General features: G+C 51.3%; 1 protein-coding gene across 6 annotated transcripts in view; it reads right to left on the reverse strand.

Moving 5' to 3' along the window:
* Positions 1 to 602: 602 nt before the first annotated feature.
* Positions 603 to 20,563, reverse strand: part of DUS2 (dihydrouridine synthase 2) — a 33,081-nt gene continuing 13,120 nt past the window's right edge. For 4 of the 6 annotated variants that reach the window (XM_036345827.1, XM_036345831.1, XM_036345829.1 and 1 more), the window contains 10 exons: positions 16,665 to 16,712; positions 12,559 to 12,624; positions 12,301 to 12,371; positions 9,891 to 9,977; positions 7,986 to 8,154; positions 5,639 to 5,760; positions 4,219 to 4,368; positions 2,561 to 2,648; positions 1,415 to 1,488; positions 603 to 1,180 (listed from right to left, as the gene is read on the reverse strand). In XM_036345827.1, coding sequence (XP_036201720.1) covers positions 943 to 1,180; positions 1,415 to 1,488; positions 2,561 to 2,648; positions 4,219 to 4,368; positions 5,639 to 5,760; positions 7,986 to 8,154; positions 9,891 to 9,977; positions 12,301 to 12,371; positions 12,559 to 12,624; positions 16,665 to 16,712 — 1,113 coding nt within the window. In that variant the 3' untranslated portion in view covers positions 603 to 942. The remainder of the gene's footprint in view (positions 1,181 to 1,414; positions 1,489 to 2,560; positions 2,649 to 4,218; positions 4,369 to 5,638; positions 5,761 to 7,985; positions 8,155 to 9,890; positions 9,978 to 12,300; positions 12,372 to 12,558; positions 12,625 to 16,664; positions 16,713 to 20,563) is intronic. The other 2 variants (XM_036345826.1, XM_036345828.1) reach the window with 2 other exon arrangements.

Consider the following 20,563-nt stretch of genomic DNA (forward strand, 5'->3'; position numbering starts at 1 on the left):
ACGCAGCAGTGTTTACAGCTGAGGAAGCAGGAGTGGCACTAGGCAGGGACCTTTGGTCAGAAGGCCCCTCCCAGTAAGCGTGGGTGGCCTCACAAGGAGTTGAGTTGTGGTAGCCGTTTGTTTGCTTCTCACTGCCAGGAGGAAATTAAAGAGAATCTGCCACTTCCTTCCGGCCCAAACGGGATGGTGGGGGCGGAGGGCGGGGCAGTGGCGTGGGCGGGCAATCACAAGGGCCCAAAATTGTTGTCCTCAGCAGTCTCCAGTATCCTCTGCCCAGAGCCGGCACCTCATAGGTGTGAGCTCCAGACAGCTGGAGCTCAGACCCAGCATTCCCAATGTGCCTGAGCAGGTCCAGATAACGCTAACCGTTCCCAGCTTCCATATCTTCTTTCTTCAGGAAAGCCAACTGATGGCCATGGCCTCAGGTTTACCACCAGTAGAATGAATGGGCTTCTTGGGCCTTGCCTTCCTGGTTCAGTTCAAGCCCATTGAGCACTAAAGGTGATTACCCTGCCCCCCACCTCCACCCAGACTCATACTTTTTAGGACGCTCCAGCTCTTCAGAGGGTGGAAGTAGAATAATTATGCCAGCTCATCCATTAGTCTGTGTGTGAAGATGCCCAAGGCTGAAGCAGCCAGCCATGGGAAGGGGAGAAGGTGTCTTTATTGCACTGTACCAATGTCAGGTTAGGGAGGTGCCACCTGAAAAAGCCCGTTTTTAAAGAAAATACTGAGATCACTGGGAACTTGGCCCTGCTACTCAGATCTACCAGGAGAGATGGGTACACTGGGCGCACCTTGGCCCATATTCCAGACTGATGGCCCAGGCTAACCCCTTAACATCTGTCAGGCAGGGGCAGCAAATTGTCCAATAGCATCTGGTTCATGCTCTGCACCCAGTCATCTTAGGGCCAGGCTCACTGACCAGGGCTGAGACAGTGATCACCAGCCTTCCAGGGGGCTCTCTTTCCCACTTCCCAAGGTTACCAAGGGCTTCTTGCACAGCTCTCCAGGCACTGCTGGCTCCTGAGCTCTGGGGCCCCCAGGGTCTTGGTCAGGTGCCTCCCTCTTCCGCTTGTGCAAAGAGAGGCTCTCTTCACTCAGTCGACCCTCAGGGAGGCCCTGGCTCCGCAGACAGACGATGGCTGCAGCCTGCTCCGCCAGTTTCTTGGACTTGTCCCTGGGCAGATGAGGCATGGGGCATTAAGGCAGGTAGGCAGGCACACTGGTGGCAGGACTAGAGGCTGGGAGGCCTTACTCTCAATACCCTTGTCACAGATTCTGACTGAACTGAGGAAGGGGTCATAACACAGGGATGCCACTATCCAGGTACACCGTCCCCCCAAACTTCCAGGCCAATGCTACAAGCAGGCCCTCCACCCCAAGCCTCATGCCCACTGATGGGGAAACTCACCACAAGGTGGACTGATATTTTTGCTCAGCCACAGTGACCACAGAGCAGAAGAGGCGATCCAGGGGGCGTTGAACCTGGTGCAAAGAGAGCAAAGAAAACAAGGATGGCTGCATGAGGGCAACAGGAACAGCCCTGGAGGCCCCCCTGCAAGGTCACGTCAAAGGCAGAGAAAAGGAAGTCCTTCCCACCTCAGTCACATGAGAGCTACCTGTGCCACATGCTCCTCCCCAGCAGAAGTGTGTGGTGCACCTTCCAGGGAAGAAAGAGGGACACACAGACAATGACACCACAGCGTGTCAGGAGTTCTCTCGTGAACCTAAGCAAAGGGCCATCAGGGCCCTTAGCTGTGCGTGACTATGGAGTCTCCTCCTACTGACATCTGGATGGGTCAGGTCTCCAAAATAAGTAGTTCACCAGATGGCAAAGGGGTAAGAGGAGACAAGGACTGGGGCAAAGAAGATCCACCTGGCAGAGACCAGGTGATGTGGCAGGAGAGCTAAGTGGCGGGGGCAGGAGAGGAGGGAGTTCTCATGCTCTGAGCTGCTGAGGACTTGAGCAAGGGAATCAGAGCTCAGATTTGCTTTAGAAATGTTACTCTGGCAGAGGACACACGGTCCAGAAGGGACAAGCCTGGAGGTCAGAAGGCCAGTCCAGGAGAGACAGAGCCACCTAAACAAGATGGTTATAGGGACCAAAGGAATTGAACCAATACTGTCTCAAAATTTTCACCAAAGGGCCCCATGTCTGGGGCCTAATTCTGTGCCCCATTAGCTGAGGCCTGGTCCAAAAACATGTCTAACTTTCAGGTTTGAGCATCCTTCCTAAGCCAACTGGCCATTTCCAGAGACATCTCCCCTCCCTCAGCACCACCACTGGACTAGCCCAGGCAGCCCTTTACTTAGGTCTCTAGTTCAGTTTTATGAGAAAAGCGAGAATTAGACAACAGGCCCACTGTCAAAAGGGAAGACACTATCAGAGACTGGCCCAACCACCAGTAACCACTCTGTGCCTACAGAGGGCACAGCCAGGCTCCAGCCAAGCAGCCTGGAGTCCAGGGTACAAGCTGTAGGTGTACGGGGGGTGATGGCCCCAGCTGTGGGAATGCTGTAGGGCTAGATGCAGGGCAGGCCGCAGCCAGGAACTCACCGTTTCATATACGGGTTGCGCCAACTTCTCCCTCCGGCACCATTCCAGCAGGCACGTCTTGGGGGTGATCTGGGGTGAATATGCTCTCCTGAGGAAAGGAGGGGACGTAGTCAGGGCCCACCCACTATCACCAACTCATTTCTCGGCAGGGGCACTATTTTTTTTTTTTTTAAATATATTTTACAGAGAGGAAAGGAGATAGAGAGTTAGAAACATCGATGAGAGAGAAACATCGATCAGCTGCCTCCTGCACATCTCCTACTGGGGATGTGCCCGCAACCCAGGTACATGCCCTTGACCGGAATCGAACCTGGGACCCTTCAGTCCGCAGGCCGACGCTCTATCCACTGAGCCAAACCGGTTTTGGCGAGGGGCACTATTCAGTTCCCGGTAGGAACTACAGGAACGGAGACATCGAGCTGCTGCCTTTAAGATTCCTGGATCACCTACCTTTGTGGCCTGGTGGTTGAGCATTAACCTGTGAACCAGGAGGTCACGGCTGGATTCCCGGTCAGGGCACATGCCCAGGTTGCGGGCTCGATCCCCAGTGGGGGCTGTGCACATCAATGATTCTCTCACCATTGATGTTTCTCTCTCCCCCTCTCCCTTCCTCTCTGAAATCAATACAAATTTATTTTTAAAAAAATAAGACTCCTGTACCTATTCCTCTGACCTCCCATTTCTGTTCCACCAGCAACTTGGAGCCTGCATTCTGCCTAAAGGGAAGATGGGCTTCGGCATGCTTAGGGAATTGAGGTGGGAAGTGAACTCCCAGCCCTCTGAGCTCCAGCCTGGAAAATAGCCTTCGACGGCCAAGAAGGAAGGTCCGGTTTGCCTCTCAGGACAAGATCTGGGGAGAGTGGGTGGGAGTGGGGAACGCAGGTGGCCATACAAAGGTCTCAGGAATCTAGCTTAGTACACCCTAATTATGTCTGCTGAGTGTCACAATGACCCACTGCTGCTTATCCACAGTGGACTCTGGTTTTAGAGTCAGTCTGCACCACGGTCCAACTTCCTACCAGGAGCTCTCCATGGATATGACTGCCCAACAGCTGTCCCTACACCCCTCCTCCCAAGCTGTTGCCAGACAAAACTAGCTTCTGGCCTGGGCCTGGAAACCTGAGAAAGGCTTAGATACCAGATTGCAAAGGACAAGGATGAGGGACCCAATCAAAGCTGAGTCACAGTCTGAGGCAGTAATTGGCCTGAAGCTCTATCTGCCTAGAGAGGATGCCTTAGGGCTGGTGAGGGGCAGTGGGCATGGGAAGGACTTGCCAGATAAAGACAGGGGTCCCTCTGCTATTGGAGAGCTCCTTGTAGGCAGCTAGTTCCTCAGGGGTAGGGAAAAGCACAGACTTTCAGGAACAGAAGAAGAGAAGTCCTCTCACCCGAGAGGTGGGGAGTGGGTCAGGGAAAAGGTGGAGTCCAGTGGCCCTTGGGACAACATGCACAACCTTGACAGCACTGCCTGGGCTTTCAGGGACTATCTTCTCCAAAACGCCTTCGTTGGGTGGCTAAAAATTGAGAACAAGTATCCAAACCAAAGAGAGCAGTGGTCCCCAAACTTGTCGCTAACCATGTACAACAGCCAGCTTGCCAGCCCGGGGAAGCCCAAAGGCACTGGCCCTGGCCTAAGCTTAGGCCAGCTGGAGACCTACCGGTCAAACTTGACAGCCATCTTAATGACACCGGAGGTATCTTCAGCCGGCTCCTCCGCCTCCTCTGGGGTCCTGGCCAGGAACTCGGCCCGCCGGGAGTCCAGTTCTCGTGTGGTCTCCTCATAGAAGGCACCAAGGCCAAAGGCCTCACTATATAAAGACAAGTCAAGCGGGGCAAACCCCTTAGTAAAGGCAGCATCCAGGGAACTAGTGCAGGAACCAGGGCCCCACCACTGAGAAATGCCACTCCATATCCACCAAAACACCTTCAGGACCTGGCCATCAGAAGACACCTGCTACCCACCTCTGGGGCCAGTCTGCACTGGTGGATGGACAGTGAATGTGGACCCCTGAGGGTGGCCACTGGAGCTTTGTACCACTTTGTAGGCAGGGCTGGCTGGGAAAGTTTGTTAAGGTCACCTCCACCATCTGAGCCCAGGCAGGTCTCCCCAGCCAGCAGTGACTAAGCTGACCTACACAGATCAAGCGCCAGAGGCATGCAGAGCCTCATCTTCATGTGTGCCCGCCGGGGGAAGAAACGGAGCATGGCCACTGAGTGGTTCCCCACTTCCTGCCCCGGCCACAAGCAGTTAGGCCTCACCTAAACTGAGGTACCACCCAGAGCAACAGTTATACTCTTGAAAAGTTTAGTCTTGAGCTCACAAGACACCTGGGTCCAGCTGGTTAAGTCAGGTGGCACAGGGACAGAACCAACACCACCAGCCCAGGATGAGGAGGGTTTGGGCAAGGCTTTTTCTTCCAGGAAGCATCGTAAGGACAGGTGGACATTCACAAAGATGGCTGGGGGTGAGAGAGGTTCAGAAAGGCTTCTCTGGAGGAGGCAGTGTACAGACAGCCAACATGAGGGGGAGAAGGCATTCAGGTAGAAGAGCCAGTGCGAGCGAAGGTGTGGAGGTGGGAAGAGGAAACAGGGAGCTGTGGGAGCAGACACCAGGTCAGGCTGTGAGGGCCCCACATGTCACCGCCTGAGTCAAGGAGCAAGGGGTGGTCTCTCAAACGGCAGAGTGATGGAGTGTGGGCGCAGGCTCAGGCCAGGGCTCCGTTCTGCACCCCCAACTCTCCTGATAACTGGGACTTGGTGGCATTGCATGTGATTATAGACCTGTCACCAGGAAAGCCCTTTCCTCCCCAGGAATTCCCAAGCCCAGCCCCCTCATTCCTCCACCCTACTAGTGCCCTGATATCTGAAACATTGCTGCTGAGACCAGCCCAGGGACGTAAAGTTCTAAAGCTTTCACAGTATCCCCTTCTGTGCGGCAAAGCTGTAGCACAACCCCGCTCCTGCACATCTGCCTCCAAAAGCGGTGTCCCTGGCTCCCTGGTAGAGTCAGCTTAGCGCTCAGGGTCAAGCCTGGGCAACGCCTGCAAGGTCAGATGGACAGCCCTTTGCCCCTCTCACCAAATTTCCCGGGAAGACTGGGCGGCATGGAGCAGCTTTCCCTGGGGTGACTCCAGCTGTTCTCGCAGCATCTGGCACAAGCAGTGCTTGGTGTTGGTGTAGTGATTGTCATACTGCACGGCCTGGAAGAAGAACCAACATGAGCCCACCTGCTGCCCCCGAGGCGGAAGTGTGCTTGCAGCCAAGGTAGTGGGACCTCATAAGAGCCACCTCCATCCTGGCCATCTAACCTTCCAGTTAATGGTACAAAGCTCAAGGGTCACGGCCAAAGCCCCCAATCAGGAGCCTGCCTGAGGTCCAGATGTGCAGGGAGCCCCTCTTGCTTCAGCCACCATAGTTAACCACAGAGGACCTGCTGCCAGGCATCATCTAGGACAGGGTGGAAGAACAAGACAAATTCTGGTGTGGCAGGAAGAGCCCAGGACAGGGTGGGATTCTTCTATTCCTTATAACCATGGTAGATACCTTCCCTGCCCATATCTTAAATGGCCTGTCTCCAATTTCCTCTGCATGAGTGAAGTACAGCACCATCTACTCAGCATGTGCACGTGTGTTACTTGTCACTTCACTGAGCTACACAAGCATGAGGTGCAGCTGTTAGCACTACTTCACAAACTGGTAAGTGCAGGGTCTGGGAGATAAGACAACTGACTGCCCAGGATACCAGTAGAAGCCTGCCTAGCTGGGGCAAGCCAGAGAGCGTGCGTGAAGGGTGCCCCAGTCCTCCAGAACCCCTCAACTCCTTGCCCCCTACACTTTTCTAATAGCACGAGGCCTACGTCTTCTATGCCAGGACTCGCTCAGGACAAAGCAGGGATATGTGGGTAAGCCCCAGCCGGCCTTGAGTCAGCTTACTTGGGACAGAAAACTGACTGGACCAGGAACAGCCCTGCCTATGCTTGAAAGCCGCTCCCTTTCTCCGGGAAAACAAACATTCTTTGTTTTGTTTTTTAACCTCATCCAAGAGCATGCTTAGAGAAAGGAAGGGAGAGAAAGAGACAAAAAAAGAACAACATTGATGTGAGAGAGAAACATCAATCAGCTGCCTTCCATATGTGTCCTGATGGGGGATCGAACCGGCAATGTTTCAGTGCACAGGACGATGCTCCAACCAACTGAGCCACTCTGGCCGGGCAGCACAAAAACACTCTTGAAGATCTGCCACAGGTCAGGCTGAGCAGGAATGATAGAAGCATCTTTCACCCAGTGAGCAAGCTCAGCACAACTGAACATGTCTTCTCTTTTACAGACTTTCCAGAAGAGCTAGACAGCTGACCTGGGCTGAAGCAAGCCCCCTGTGCCTCTGGCTGACCCAGGCCACTGGAGAGGGAGCAATGCAGGGTGATCGTGAGAGGAAGGAAGGAGGCCCAATTTGGTCACCAACTGGCCTAACAGGACACCCAGAACCAAGGGAAGGACAGCTGCAGCATCGAGCAAGGGAGGCTCTAGGACAGAGGCTGCCCAGCTCTGGACACGGGCCTCAGGGACACCTATCATCCCCCAAGCCATGACAGCCACAGCTGCCCAGGGCTTGAAGCGGACAGAGGCAGTCTTAGGATCTGAGAAGCTCCTGACCTTCCAGGAGGGTGTGAGCCCCAGGACGGAAGAGGAAGGGGGAAGTCTGCTCTGGGGGACAGCGCAGGCCCAGCTCACGGAAGAATGTGAGGCCATTCACTGCCTCCACCTGCAGACACGCACGGCTGACCATGGAGTCCCGCAGAGTTCCAGTTGTGCCAAAGGGACAGGGTAGGTGAACTTGTCAAGAAAATTCCTTTACAGGGAAATGCCCTTGGCACTGCCATCAAGCTCCCAGTGAGAATAAAAGGCTATTCCCTGAGGAGAGGGTTAGCAATGGGTCATTCGCTAAGTTAGGGGTTAAAGCATTCTGAGAATTCGCAAGAGAAGAGTTGTGAGTGACTCTGACTGACGACAAGGTGAGACATCTCTATGGAGATAATCAGTCCTCAACAACAGCAGCTACAATGGCTCCTCCTGGCTGTGGCTACTCTGTGCCAACCCATTGGCATGGTTCTCTACAGTGACAGGGACCCCACTGTCACTGTGCAGGCACGTGTATGTGTGGGGGTTGAAAACGAGGAAAAGGTGGTGTTTGGGGCCCCAAAAGCATCCTGGATCCAGAGGTCCCTGCTGTGACCCCACACCGTGGAAGCTTTAGAAGGAGGTAATTAGGGGACACCTCCCCGGCACTCCTTCTCCATACTGCAGCCTGGGGGACCACAGCTGCATGACCAGAACTGAAAAGAAAAGGAGAGGGACAACAGGGGCTGCTGGCAGGAATGGGGCAGAGAGGGAGAAATGTTTGCCTCAAAAAAGTGCAGAGACGTACGTATCGGATGTACTTCTGCATGACCTCCTCCAGGGGCCGCAGACCCTCCTTGAGGAAGATGGATGGGTTCCACATGGCAGCTCGGGCCACCATCACTGAAGAGGCTGCTGTAGCTTGTCGAAAGTCCTCGATGTCCAAATAATCTTGGATGTGGTCGTGAGATCCTCCACTGAAAGGCAACGGGGGTTGGGGGCGGGGGGGTGGGGGGGGGAGGCGAGGGGGTCACCATCTTTGTCCCAGCATTTTCAGAAAAAGGCAACTCCCAGGTCTGTCTCCCATTAGCTGTGTGCTCAGCTGTGAGCACCTGTGGAGCCTGGAGATTCACACACACACACACACACACACACACACACACACACTGTGGGGTCAGAAGCACTAACTGAGATAATACAGGAAAGCAGCCCAAACCGTGCCTGGCACTTAACAGGTATCCCTGAGATTTTACCTTCCTTCCACTTCATCCTAAACAGTGGCTAAAGCCAGCCCAATCTCAGACAAGTGGACACTGAGATTACAGGAACCCCCACCCCCCCAGGCTGGGGCACCTATATGCCCACTAAGGGCTGGGTCAAAACCCTAGAGCAGTGGTTCTCAACCTTCTGGCCCTTTAAATACAGTTCCTCATGTTGTGACCCAACCATAACATTATTTTCGTTGCTACTTCATAACTGTAATGTTGCTACTGTTACGAATCGTAATGTAAATATCTGATATGCAGGATGGTCTTAGGCGACCCCTGTGAAAGGGTTGTTCGACCGCCAAAGGGGTCGCGACCCACAGGTTGAGAACTGCTGCCAGAGAGAGAGAGCGCAATGCAGTGATGATTGTGAGAGGAAGGAAGGAGGCCCAGTTGGGTTGCAATTTCCCTTCCTGCCACCGTGCAGCCCCAAGGGCCCCCTTGTAAACTGCTGTCTTCATCTGTTCCATTAGGAGCCAGGCAGCAGCCTCAGTCCAGAAACAGCATCATGTGTTTGGGGGGCGGGGGGAGGAGGGGAGGGGGGATAGGCAGTAAGAGGGTCCAGTGTCTTGAGTAGCCCTATCCTTTCCAGACCACCCCTAAAACTCCTTGGCCTGGGAAAGGCTGGGCCTGGCTACCAACCCCACCCTCAGCTCTCTCCCTCCATCCAGCAGGCAGGCATGCCTTTTGTCAGGGCTTCAGGGCTTTGGAACTTCCCTGTTCCCATCCTGCCATCAGGATCCGTGCCATCCTAAGGTGCAGGGCTGCTCTGGACTCCCCTCTGGCCTACACAGGAGCAAATGGACAGTGTCTGACTACTAAGTCTTTGGGCGGGCCACTGGTACCTCTCGCCTGCCAGCCTAGGTTCCAGGTCCTGGAGCTGCCCAGATTGCTCGCTTGGACTTTGGACTGTGATTGGCCTTATGAACCTTGAGCCATTCAGGGTGGGCAAGAGTAGGTTTACAGTTATTTGTATGGAAAATAATACAATACTTAATAAATAATACAAGAATAAACTCTTTGTTTCATGGACTCACAACTGGAACCCTATTTTGCCCACCCCTGGACAGCTCTATGTGCTCTGACTTGGGCCGCCTCACCCTACATCCTGCACTCCTAACTCTGGTGTGACATCACCTTCCCCTGGGCCTGCTTCGGTGGCCACCTCCTTGCTCTCCCTGTCCCTTGAATACTCCTGCCCTCAACCCATCCATCAGAATGCCGAGCCCCTGCCTACTGCACATCTATATCAGCCACTCACCAGAAGCCAAGAGACATGACAGGCACTTGTCTGACTCGTTACCAACTTCATTCTTCATACCACCCTTTTTTCTTCTCCCTTAAGGTGAGTTTTTAATGCTGTCTCCTTCCATTTTTATATGCCAGATCAAATCCCCTCGGAGTGAGGTGGGGCATGAAGACGTCAATGATGAGGAAGGGAGGCTTACTTGGCTATGACAGGAATGGAGAGGGTTTCAGCAATGGCTTTGATGGTTTCACAGCTGACAGGGTGTTGAGGTCGCTCCTCCCGCTTCCTTGGAGATAAACAAAAATGACGGGCTGAGGGCTGAGTGCCAAAGGTCATGTCACAGTTCACACAGGGTTACATTAGTCAAACCCTACTGTCCTCCCTACTAAACCTCAGGAAGGTCATGTGGCCATCACGGACAGGGGTCCAGGCTGCAGTGGATGGCTCTCCATGACCTCTGCTGTGAGGGGCAGGAGCAGCACAAGTCTCTGCTGAGAAGGCAAGTCCAGCTCTTAGAGGCCTACAGGTGAGGCATAGCTGCAGGGGGCTGATGCAGAAGGCTGATGTGGGTGGCCTGACTACCAAGGTCACTCTGCCTTTCCCTGGCTTCCTCTCACCTTGGCCAGAGATGAGGGACAGTGCCATAAGGATGCTACCCCCAGTGAACTGGTCCTGCCCTCCCCAAAGGACTAGGAACAGCTGCTGCTGCTCAGACTGGCCACTCCCACACAGCTGCCTGTGCTGAAGCCAAGTTGCACAGCTGATCCTGGGGAGAGGCACCTGGCACAGGGTAGACCCAGCAGCCAGGGCAGACCATGGCTGTCACGAGCCACAGGGGAGGCAGCACCACAACTGAGGCCCCTCCTTCCAAGGTCAAGTGCCAAAAGTTCTTGTGGATGAGATGAGACTTACAGATGCTGAGGTGAGCCCTGACCTGAGCTGTGCTCAGCAACAAGAAAGATGGTTGAGCCCTAACCGGTTTGGCTCAGTGGATAGAGTGTCAGCCTGCGGACTGAAGGGTCCCAGGTTCGATTCCGGTCAAGGGCATGTACCTGGGTTGCGGGCACATCCCCAGTAGGGGGTGTGCAAGAGGCAGCTGAATTGATGTTTCTCTCTAATCAATGTTTCTAACTCTGTATCCCTCTCCCTCTCCCATCCTCTCTGTAAAAAATCAATAAAATATATTTAAAAAAAAAAAAAAAAGATGGGTGACCAGATAACTCTTACCCAGGTCTTGCCTGGGTGTGTCCCCTCTGCTACACTCCTCAACAAAAAGGTCAGGGGCCACAGGGCCTCAGAAAGCCCAGTTCAACCCAGCTTCTGCCTTCACCTTCCCACTCCCAGCAGCCAATGCTAGCCATCCTTAACAGCTTTGATGGCCAGAGTCCCTTCTTAAGGGTGCTGAAATCTCTCTTCCTAGTGTTTCCAACTACTGGTAGAAAGGAGCCTTATAAAGCAGAAATATCTTAATTTTCAAATGAGGAGTATGGTACTCTGAGAGGTTAAATGATTTGTCTAAGGCTACACAGCCAACAAGCAGCAAAGCACGCAGTCTGGCCCGGCCGGGGTAGCTCAGTGGTTGAGCGTCACCCATGAACCAGGAGCTCAAGGTTAGATTCTCGATCAGGGTACATGCCTGGGTTGGGGGTTCAATCCCCAGTAGAAGGCGTGCAGGAGACAGCCAATCAATGATTCTCTGTCATCGCTGATGTTTCTATCCCTCTCTCCCTCCTCCTCCTTCCTCTCTCTGAAATCAATAAAAACATATTTTTTTAAAAAAAAAGAAAGAAAGAAAGAAAATTTAACCAGGCAGTCTGAGCCAGAGCCTATTGCCTCAGGGTATATGAGGGGTATGGCCTTTCACCTCCCCCTACTGGCTTCCATCAATATAGCTCTGCTTTTCTATTTTATATGTTGGAGTTCTGGGTCCCATTTTCTGAAAATGCTATAAGAGGCACAACCAGCAAAAAAATGGGCTATTCCTCAAAACCCCTGAACCCAAAAGGAACATCACTCAGGGAAGAGAGGTTACTGTGGCCAAAGTCTACTGACCTGGGATTCTGTATGAAAGCACAGCCTGGACATAGGAAACAAGCTTGACTGGGAAACCCAGGGTAGCCTTCAGCACCACCTCAGCTCTCAGCAGAATGTGCATCAGCTACAGACACAAGGACTGTTTCAAGCAGTCACTGTGTCAGCTGGCAGTCCAACAGGGGCAGACAAAAGAGGCAGTGCCTTTGAAAGAACAGCAATTGCTCAACGTAGTGGAAAGAAGATGAGATTCAGAGTCAGAGTTCTAATTCCACCACTTCCTGGCTGCATGATGCAATTTTGAGCAAATCATTCCATCTCTACCATTTACACATCCTGAGGGTAAGGGCACTTCTCCTTCCTCCTCCTCTCTCTGTCTCTAAAGCTCAGTGAAGTGCCTACCACCAGTAGATGATCAATGAATGAAACAAAGGAAAATGTAAGCCCATAGAGAGTTTGACCACCACCAGGATGTCAAAGAGCGAGGCAGAGGTAGGCTGCATATGTAGAAGAGAACTTAGCTGTCACATAGCTGAGGACCTTCCTACAAGTCAGTCACTAGAAAGGCAACCACTCACCTTCCGTGAACCGCGATGGCGGCAATGCCAGTCCTCTCTATCCGCTTCACAAGGTTCAGGGTATCTTCCAGCTGAGGAAGAGGACCGCACAGGGAGGTTACTGAAGCCACAGAGGGAGCAGCTGCCAGCTCCTAAAGTGGGCTCAGCTCTAGGCCCTCCTCCAAACCTAACTCAGCTCCTCAAAAATTACTGACACCCCAAATAGACATCCCCCCCCCCCAAAAAAATGGACATTCCGATGTAACACACCATCCTTACCGATGGCAGTATGCGAATCTTGCAGGTCACGGGTCTGCTTGTCCCTTTAACAAGAGTGCTGAGGATCTGCAGAGAAAACACAAGCGCATCTGCCCCCTCTGGAACCAATAACCACAACGGCTTATCCTAATTACTTCTGCTACAGACCTGTGTATCCCAGTGGCATGGACACGTCTGTGTCCACAGGAATGTCTGCTGCGCACATACATGTTAGCTCCATGAAGGAAGGAGTCCACCTTCTTTCTATGCTAGCCCCGGACCTGGCATAGTGGTGTATATATATTTGGTAAATGACTGAATGAATGATGGACCTGCATGTATGCCTGTGTAGATTACAGTGATCCTTTGAGAGGGAAAAAATCTGAGAGCTTAAGATCCCACCTCATATTTCCTGAATGAGTTTATAGGAGTAGGGCTGGGAATATGAGTTTTTAAAGCTCTGCCCAACACACTCCCTCCTCAATATGATTCTGAGACCTAGCCCTGGTTGAGAACACGTGGCTCACAGCTTCTTTCCTGCTTGAAGGCAATGCTCCCTTAGTGCTGTTCTGCAGAGTGAGGGAGCAGGAAGGCTTTACAGGTCTTGGGCCCTGTTCTCACGTACCCCGCTCTTTGGGGGAATCAGGTATACAGGAATGAAACTGACAAAGGAAAAGACAACATAGTCAACATATATTTTTTAAATATATATGTGCATATATATTTTTCTTATTGATTTCAGAGAGGAAGGGAGAGGGAGGGAGAGAGAGAAACATCAATGAGAGAGAATCATTGATCGGCTGCCTCGAGCCCACAACCTGGGCTTATGCCCTTGGCCAGAATTGAACCCGGGACGCTTCAGTCCACAGGCTGATGCTCTATCCACTGAGCTAAACAGGCTAGGGCAATAGTCAACATATTAAACGGTGTTTCTTCTGCACAGTAATTGTAAAGAACTTCAAAGAAAGACCAAGAAAATCATATAGGAAAGTGTCAGGGACGTAGCAAGACCAGACGCCATGCAAGTCAGAAATCAAGAGAGATGGAGGTGACACTGCTTGTCTGTGGCATTGCTATCTTAGTCCCACACCAGAAATTTCAGGTCAGGCAAGCTGGAGGGAAGGCGGTCCCAAGAGCCCTCTTCAAGAACTGGGTTGCCTTCAGGCAGAGCAGAGGGGACAAGCAGGCAGCTGCTGCCAGTCTTGGTTCGAAACAGATGAGGGCAGCAGAGAGCCAAGCTGCAGGAACCAGGGGAGGCCTCTTTCTCAGGGACAGGATGAGGCAGGACCCTCAGAAGACATCAGATTAAGAGGTAGCTAGGCTGACAGGCAGGACTGACAATGGGTAAGACAAGGCCTGCTGGCCCAGGTAAAACTGCCAGGGAATGACGGGAAAGAACAGGCCTCATGTGCTACCCAAGGAGACAGACTGGGTCCGAGGTCCTGTTTTGCAGAGCTTCCTTTTGGTGTATTTTATCCAAGTGGCTCTAAGCACCTTCTTTAGTATTTATTTCATGTCCATGTTCAGGACCAGGAAAGAAATCGGTAACCAAAAGCCCTAGCCACTTGCAAGGTCCACACTGAGAGGAAAGGGCAGCTAGTCTGTCTTCTGGCCAGGCTCCAGCATGAAACTCTCCTCGACCAAGCTCTCCCAGATCCCAGGGGTGCCCGTCTCTGTGATGTGCACATCTACTCACAGGCGGACTCGTCTTACCAGAGCCACAGGGTGACTCAGGAAAAGCTCCCTTGGTTGTTGGGAAGAACGGGAGAGCTTAGACTTGGGAATCAGTGAGACTAAGTTCAAGTCCTGGCCCAGTTGTTAGCTATGGCCCAAGTGCAGTGTGCACAGAGGGGACGCCCTGGGCAGTAGGGGAGAGGGGTCAGGGAATCCTGAGCAGGGGTGAGAGAGAGGATATTATGGAATTAAGGTCTAAAAACAGATTCTTAATCCAGGGAGGATACACCAGAGTTACCTGGGAAGCTTTGTCGAAAGACTGATATCTCCTCACTACCCCTATCCAGCCCAGGGGTAGATAGAATTCTCAACCGTTAGCATCCTATCTATTTCTAAATTTTTCATCACTTCAAACAAGTATCCTTATTTTGAAAAAACTTCTGCCGGTGGCCCTGAGATGTTCCCACAGGTGGACTCATGGGCCAAAACATCCAGCCTGGGAGGACCCACAAAGCTCGCACCCCTGTCGCCCAGTTTGCCAGCACAGTCTGAGCCTGAATCTACTCCCGCACACTATTCCCAGGTCATCTGGCTTTACTGTGGAAGCCTGGAACCTCCCCTCCATGAGGCAAACCCATCCACCAGTCCGCCCTGACCCATCCGACTACCTGTCAAACACAGAAGGAGCGGATTGAACTGAGCTTCAGAGGTGGGGTGTCACTCTGCTGCCACACATGTGGCCTGTACCCAAAGAGGGGCAGTGCAGAGGACAGAGCCAACAGCAAGAGGGGAGAAGCCGGGAGGATAATGAAAATGCCTGTGTGCACATGTTGTGAAGCAAACGCCGCCTACTCCCCTAAGCACGGTGACGAGTTTGACATCCACAGTTGTCCACGTCCACTCCATCCTGCAGAGACGTGTCTGACTGGAGGTTCCTAAGTCTAGGTGTCCACTGACTTGTGGCTACACACTTATAAGCTACACCCTACACGTTTAACCTAAGATGCCATTGAGAGGGGGCACTGATGCTAGGGTACAGGTCACAAGACCATGGCTCTCAACTTAGCTCTGCCTTCTTATTTGCTACACTAGAGGCCCAGTGCACAGATTCTTGCACCGGTGGGGTCCCTTGGCCTGGCCTGTGGAGATCAGGCTGAAACCAGCTCTCCGACATCCCCCGAGGGGTCCCAGTTTGTGAGAGGGCAGTTCTTGGGTGACTCACCCCAGAATCGGGCTCCCTCCTCTCTGGGTCCGAGGTGCGGGTGAAGCAGATTCAGGGCCAACAGTTCCCCAGCAGCAACCTAACCCATGGCTGATTCCACAAGGAAGTGGGCTCCCTCCTCTACTGGTCGGAGCATCTGCCCCCTGGTGTTCATTGCGCATCATAGCTACCAGGCAAACGGTCTAAATATATATAGATGATCTTGAGCAAATTGGTTTTCTCTCTATGCTTTAGTTTTCTTATTCTTGGTCAAATGGAGATAACATGTGCCTTCCCTGTCTACTTCAAGGGATTTGGAGAACAAATGAAATAAATGCTGGAATACACTTTGGAAATTAGTCTACAAACAGTAAGGATACACTATAGGCACATTATAGGTATATTATATGTATTTGCACATGGGAAAAATGAAAAGGTAGCTCATAAACACGCTGGCCTTCCTATTCCTAGAGACAGTGGGGCTGGAAGAATACACAGGGGTGGGCTGCTGAAGTTTTTATTGGTGATGCTTTATCCCAAGTCACGATAGCCTATGGGAAACACTAGGAGGCTTAAAGCCCAGACAGGGAAGTGGGGATGGAGAATAAGAAGAAGTTAAAGGAGCTAAGAGGAACAACAAGAAGAGAACTGGTGGACTGAGAGAGGAAAGAAAAAGGTATATACGGTGTGGCAGAAAATGTCACCTCCACCTGCCCTGGCAGCTGACCTTACTGGGTGGCAAACGCCAAGCTGTCCCCAGAGCCACATAAACCTGGCCACCAGACTCAATGAGGGAAGGGGATCGGAGAAGACTAATTTCAACTTGCCTCGTATGAGCCCGGCCTGGCCTGTTTTCAAAGGCTGGTGGTGGCCTCTATCAATATTCCGGGGACCCACCTACCCCCACAGCCACTGAGCCTGTCCACAAGCCACAGGAAGCCGGGCCTGTGCTCTCATGATCTCCTCAGAAGGGAGAAAAGCAATACAGAGGAGGCTGTGAGTGAGTCCTTAGCCCCCCACCACGCCCCGGCTCTCAGCTGGCATGTCCCTAGCCCTGGGCTTTTAAGGAACTCCAGGGCTGATGTAGGCTGGCTCAGGGGTTCCTGAACTTGGCTGCATGTCAGCATCACTGGGAAGCCTTTTACACATTTTCCAGACCCTGGGTGGAGTGATTGATTCACTAAATCTGGGGGAAGGGCGGGGGAACTGTTCCATGTTCAAGGACCTCTGCTTTCACTCATGCAGGACTTACCTTCTCGATCTTGTCAGGATCCGATAGCAGAGCAGCTCCCATTCCTCCCTAAGGAAAAGCACACAGAGGGGCTTCTTACAGTCCGAGGAGCGCGGCCCCTCCCCCTGACATGGCAACATGGTGTGGCAACGGGGCAGCACCCCAGCCTTTGCCTCCAAGGGACCAAGCTCCACTGGCGGCCAGTCCTTTTCCTAAGCAAGTAGGAAAGCAGCAGCATCCATGCCCACAAGACCAGGGACCAGAGTCTGATGAATTCGAATACACATCACTCTGACCCCTTAGCAAAAGCCACGGACGTATCTGAAATGGGTGCCACAAAAATAATGTTTCAGGACTGTCTACTGCCTACCCAGGGTGGGTCTCAGTGTCTTAATAAACGAAACCCCACCATCTGTCAAGCCCTTAAAAAAAAAAAAAGAATCATTCTTCCTTTGAAATGAGAGTGAATGCCCTTCTTCCCATCCTACCATCGCTTGCTTTGGTACCAGCACTGCCAGCAAAGCCATTCAGCAGAGACATGCAACCGGCACACATTGTCCAGGCCCTTCTCCTCTGCCAGCAACAATGGCCAAGCACCCAGACCAATGTCAAACTCTAACAAAGCTCCAGCCAACGGACACCAACAAGCCGTGGAGCCATGCAAATCCTCACATTAACAACAGCGGGTGTCTCCTGATGGTGGGATTACTGCTGATTTTCCTGCCTTTTTTTTTTTTTTTTTTGGATTTTTCTGTTATCCAAGTTCTGGAAAATGGCATGATTTACTTTAATAATGGGGGCTGGAGGGAGGGACATTAAAATCTGAATCCATTAAAAGTGAGGTGAAGGGGAGAAAAACAAATTCAATAAATATGTGCTGCCAGTATACAGAAGGCACACTAACAAACGCTCACAGTCAGTGATTACATGTTTTAAAGGATGACAGATTGGAATCAGAGAGAACACTGGCCCACCACAGACTCGGCCAGCCTGAGCTTGCATGTCAGAGAAAAATGAGAAGGGCAGAAGGGGCCTGGCCTACCTTGGCCACAGACACAAAACTTAAAGGCTTTAAGAAAGCCCTGGCCACAGCCGGGCCCCATCTGTTCTTCAGCTCACACACAGTTCAGCCCTTCCTTGTGGAATCACAGGCCCTAAAATGCAGTCTCACTGCCCCTTCCACAACAATGGCTTTCTCAATTGGCATTTCCTTCCTTCCTTCCTTCCTTTCTATTTAACTTATTTGCTTTTTTGAATAGGTAACACATTAAACATTTTCAAGATTCAAAAGGGTAAAATGTAAGAACTCTCCCTCCCTGAGGAATAGAAAACTTCTTAATTTATACTTTTGATATGGCTTCAATTTTGGAACCATCAGAAGAGAGCAAATATTCAGGTGGTATGTACTGGTATAGCATATTGCTAATTATCTGTTCTGACTGGTCAGTGCCAATGCTGTGTTAATTATTTTGACTAGCACCCTGCGATGGTTTTTTTTTTAAAAAATGTTTTTATTGATTTCACAGACAGGAAGGGAGATAGAGATATCAATGAGGAGAGAGATTCTGCAAACCGGACATGTGCCCTGACCAGGAATCAAACCGTAACCTCCTGGTTCGTGGGTCAACACTCAACCACTGAGCCACACCAGCCCAGCCAATGGGAATTTAATCCCTGTACAAAACCAAATAAAAAGTTAGTTTCCGCCCTAACCAGTTTGGCTCAATGAAGAGAGTGTCGGCCTGCGGACTGAAGGGTCCCAGGTTCGATTCCGGTCAAGGGCATGTACCTTGGTTGCGGGCACATACCCAGTGGGGAGTGTGCAGGAGGCTGCTGATTGATGTTTCTCTCTCATCGATGTTTCTAACTCTCTGTCCCTCTCCCCTCCTCTCTGTAAAAAATCAATAAAATGTATTTTTTAAAAAAAAGTTAGTTTCCTTCCCTAGGAGAAATGAATGTTACTAGTTTCTTGTGTGTCTTTCCAAATATATTCTATGAAAAGTAAATATATATAAACTAGAGGCCCAGTGCACAAAATTCGTGCACTTGGAGAAGGGAGTCCCTCAGCCCGGCCTGCGCCCTCTCATAGTCCGGGAGCCCTCAGGGGATATCCAACTGACAGCTTAGGCCCGCTCCCTGCAGGACATCCTTAGTGCTGTCACAGAAGCAGGAAAGGCTCCTGCTACCACCACTGTGCTCACCAGCCATGAGCCCAGCTCAGGGCTTCTGGCTGAGCGGTGCACTGACCACCAGGTGACAGCTCCTGGGTTGAGTGTGTGCCCCCTGGTGGTCAGTGCACGTCACTGCGACCAGTTGTTCTGCTATTCAGTTGATTTGCATATTACCCCTTTATTATATAAGAAGATATTCATTCCCCATCCTCCATATATAAATGGTGGCACATCTTATACAATTCTGCCCTTTGCTTTTTTTCACTCCACAATCTCAAGGAGATTATCCCAATAATTTCAACTCTGCTCCTTACACAACTGACAAAAACAAAGAAATAATTTGAAGACAGCAGAACAGAGTCCAAAGTTTTCAATTCCCCATAGACAATTTCAAATCTTCATAATTGCGTGAAGCAGTGGTCTACAAGGGTCCCAAGGGCCTCTCCCTTGGGCAATCTCCAGCTTCCTGGCCTAAGGGAAAACAGAGTGGCCGACTCTGGCAGTGGGCCCAGGGGGACAGCTCTATGTTGACACTACAGACCCTGACCACACACCCTGCAGTAAGGTTCCCAGAGGCAGCCCTGCAGGAGTCCCTCTGGTGTCTCTCACATACCCACCCCCAAGCTGTCCTTGTTATCTGCTCCAAACATGCTTTTCCTCTAGCAGTCTTGGTGGCATGGAAGACCAACCATCCTCCTGGCTGTCAGTCTTTCCTCCCTCTACCCGCACCACGCACTCCACTTCCGCACACCCAGTCCAACATTTGCCAGCCAAGTCCTATCAAATTCTGCTCCCGTTGGTCATCGCTTCTCTGTATGCCTGGTCTCTCCTGTGGACCCACGTCATTCATCTCCTGTATCTATGTCCCCACCTCTAGCCTCTTTCCACATCAATCCACAAGACACATGGCTCCCAGTATTTCTACTCACATAATCTATTTGGAAAAACACAACTAAGTTTCTGATCGCATGCCTTTCTGTTCACAAAAGGCCAGAGATATTGAAAATCCAAGGCCAACTACTCTTGTCCCAAACAAAATTTTTAATCCTGTGCTCCTGTTTCCTCTTCATCTCCTACTCTCCGACTCTCTTGTCAAATCGAGGTTCTCTGCCTCTTCCTCATGTTGGTATCTAAGCCCCTGCTGTGCCACTCCTTCTGCCAGCAGGGTCCCAAACCTCCTTACCACGTTTTCCTGTAAAATCTCAAGTTTAAGCGTTGCCCTTCCGTTCCTTTCTGAGCTATAATAGCACTCTGGTCTGATCTTCTGATATAACAATGGGGACACATGTACTGCATCCTCTATTTTTTAAAAAAATTGTATGTCTTGCCTGGTGGTGTGGCTCAGTAATTTGAGCATCGACCCATGAACCAGGTCACAGTTCGATTCCCAGGTCAGGGCACATGCCTCGGTTGTGGGCTTGATCCCCACTAGGGGGCGTGCAGAAGGCAGCTGATCAATGATTCTCTTTCATCATTAATGTTTCTATCCCTCTCTCCCTCTCCCTTCCTCTCTTTGAAATCAATAAAAACATACTTTAAAAAATATATATATATATATAGAAGATATATATATATATATCTTGGTGTTATTCATGAAAAGACAAAGCCCTGTTCATATTATTTTTCTTTTAACACATATTACTTAAAATAATGGGCATAAGTGCTCTGTGTGTATGTGTGTGTTTATGTGTATATGTGTATGTATATATCTAGATGCATGTGTATATAACATTTTTCCTGAATTATTTG

The sequence above is a fragment of the Myotis myotis genome, unplaced genomic scaffold (assembly GCF_014108235.1).
Source record: "Myotis myotis isolate mMyoMyo1 unplaced genomic scaffold, mMyoMyo1.p scaffold_m19_p_19, whole genome shotgun sequence".
In the NCBI taxonomy this organism is placed as follows: domain Eukaryota; kingdom Metazoa; phylum Chordata; class Mammalia; order Chiroptera; family Vespertilionidae; genus Myotis; species Myotis myotis.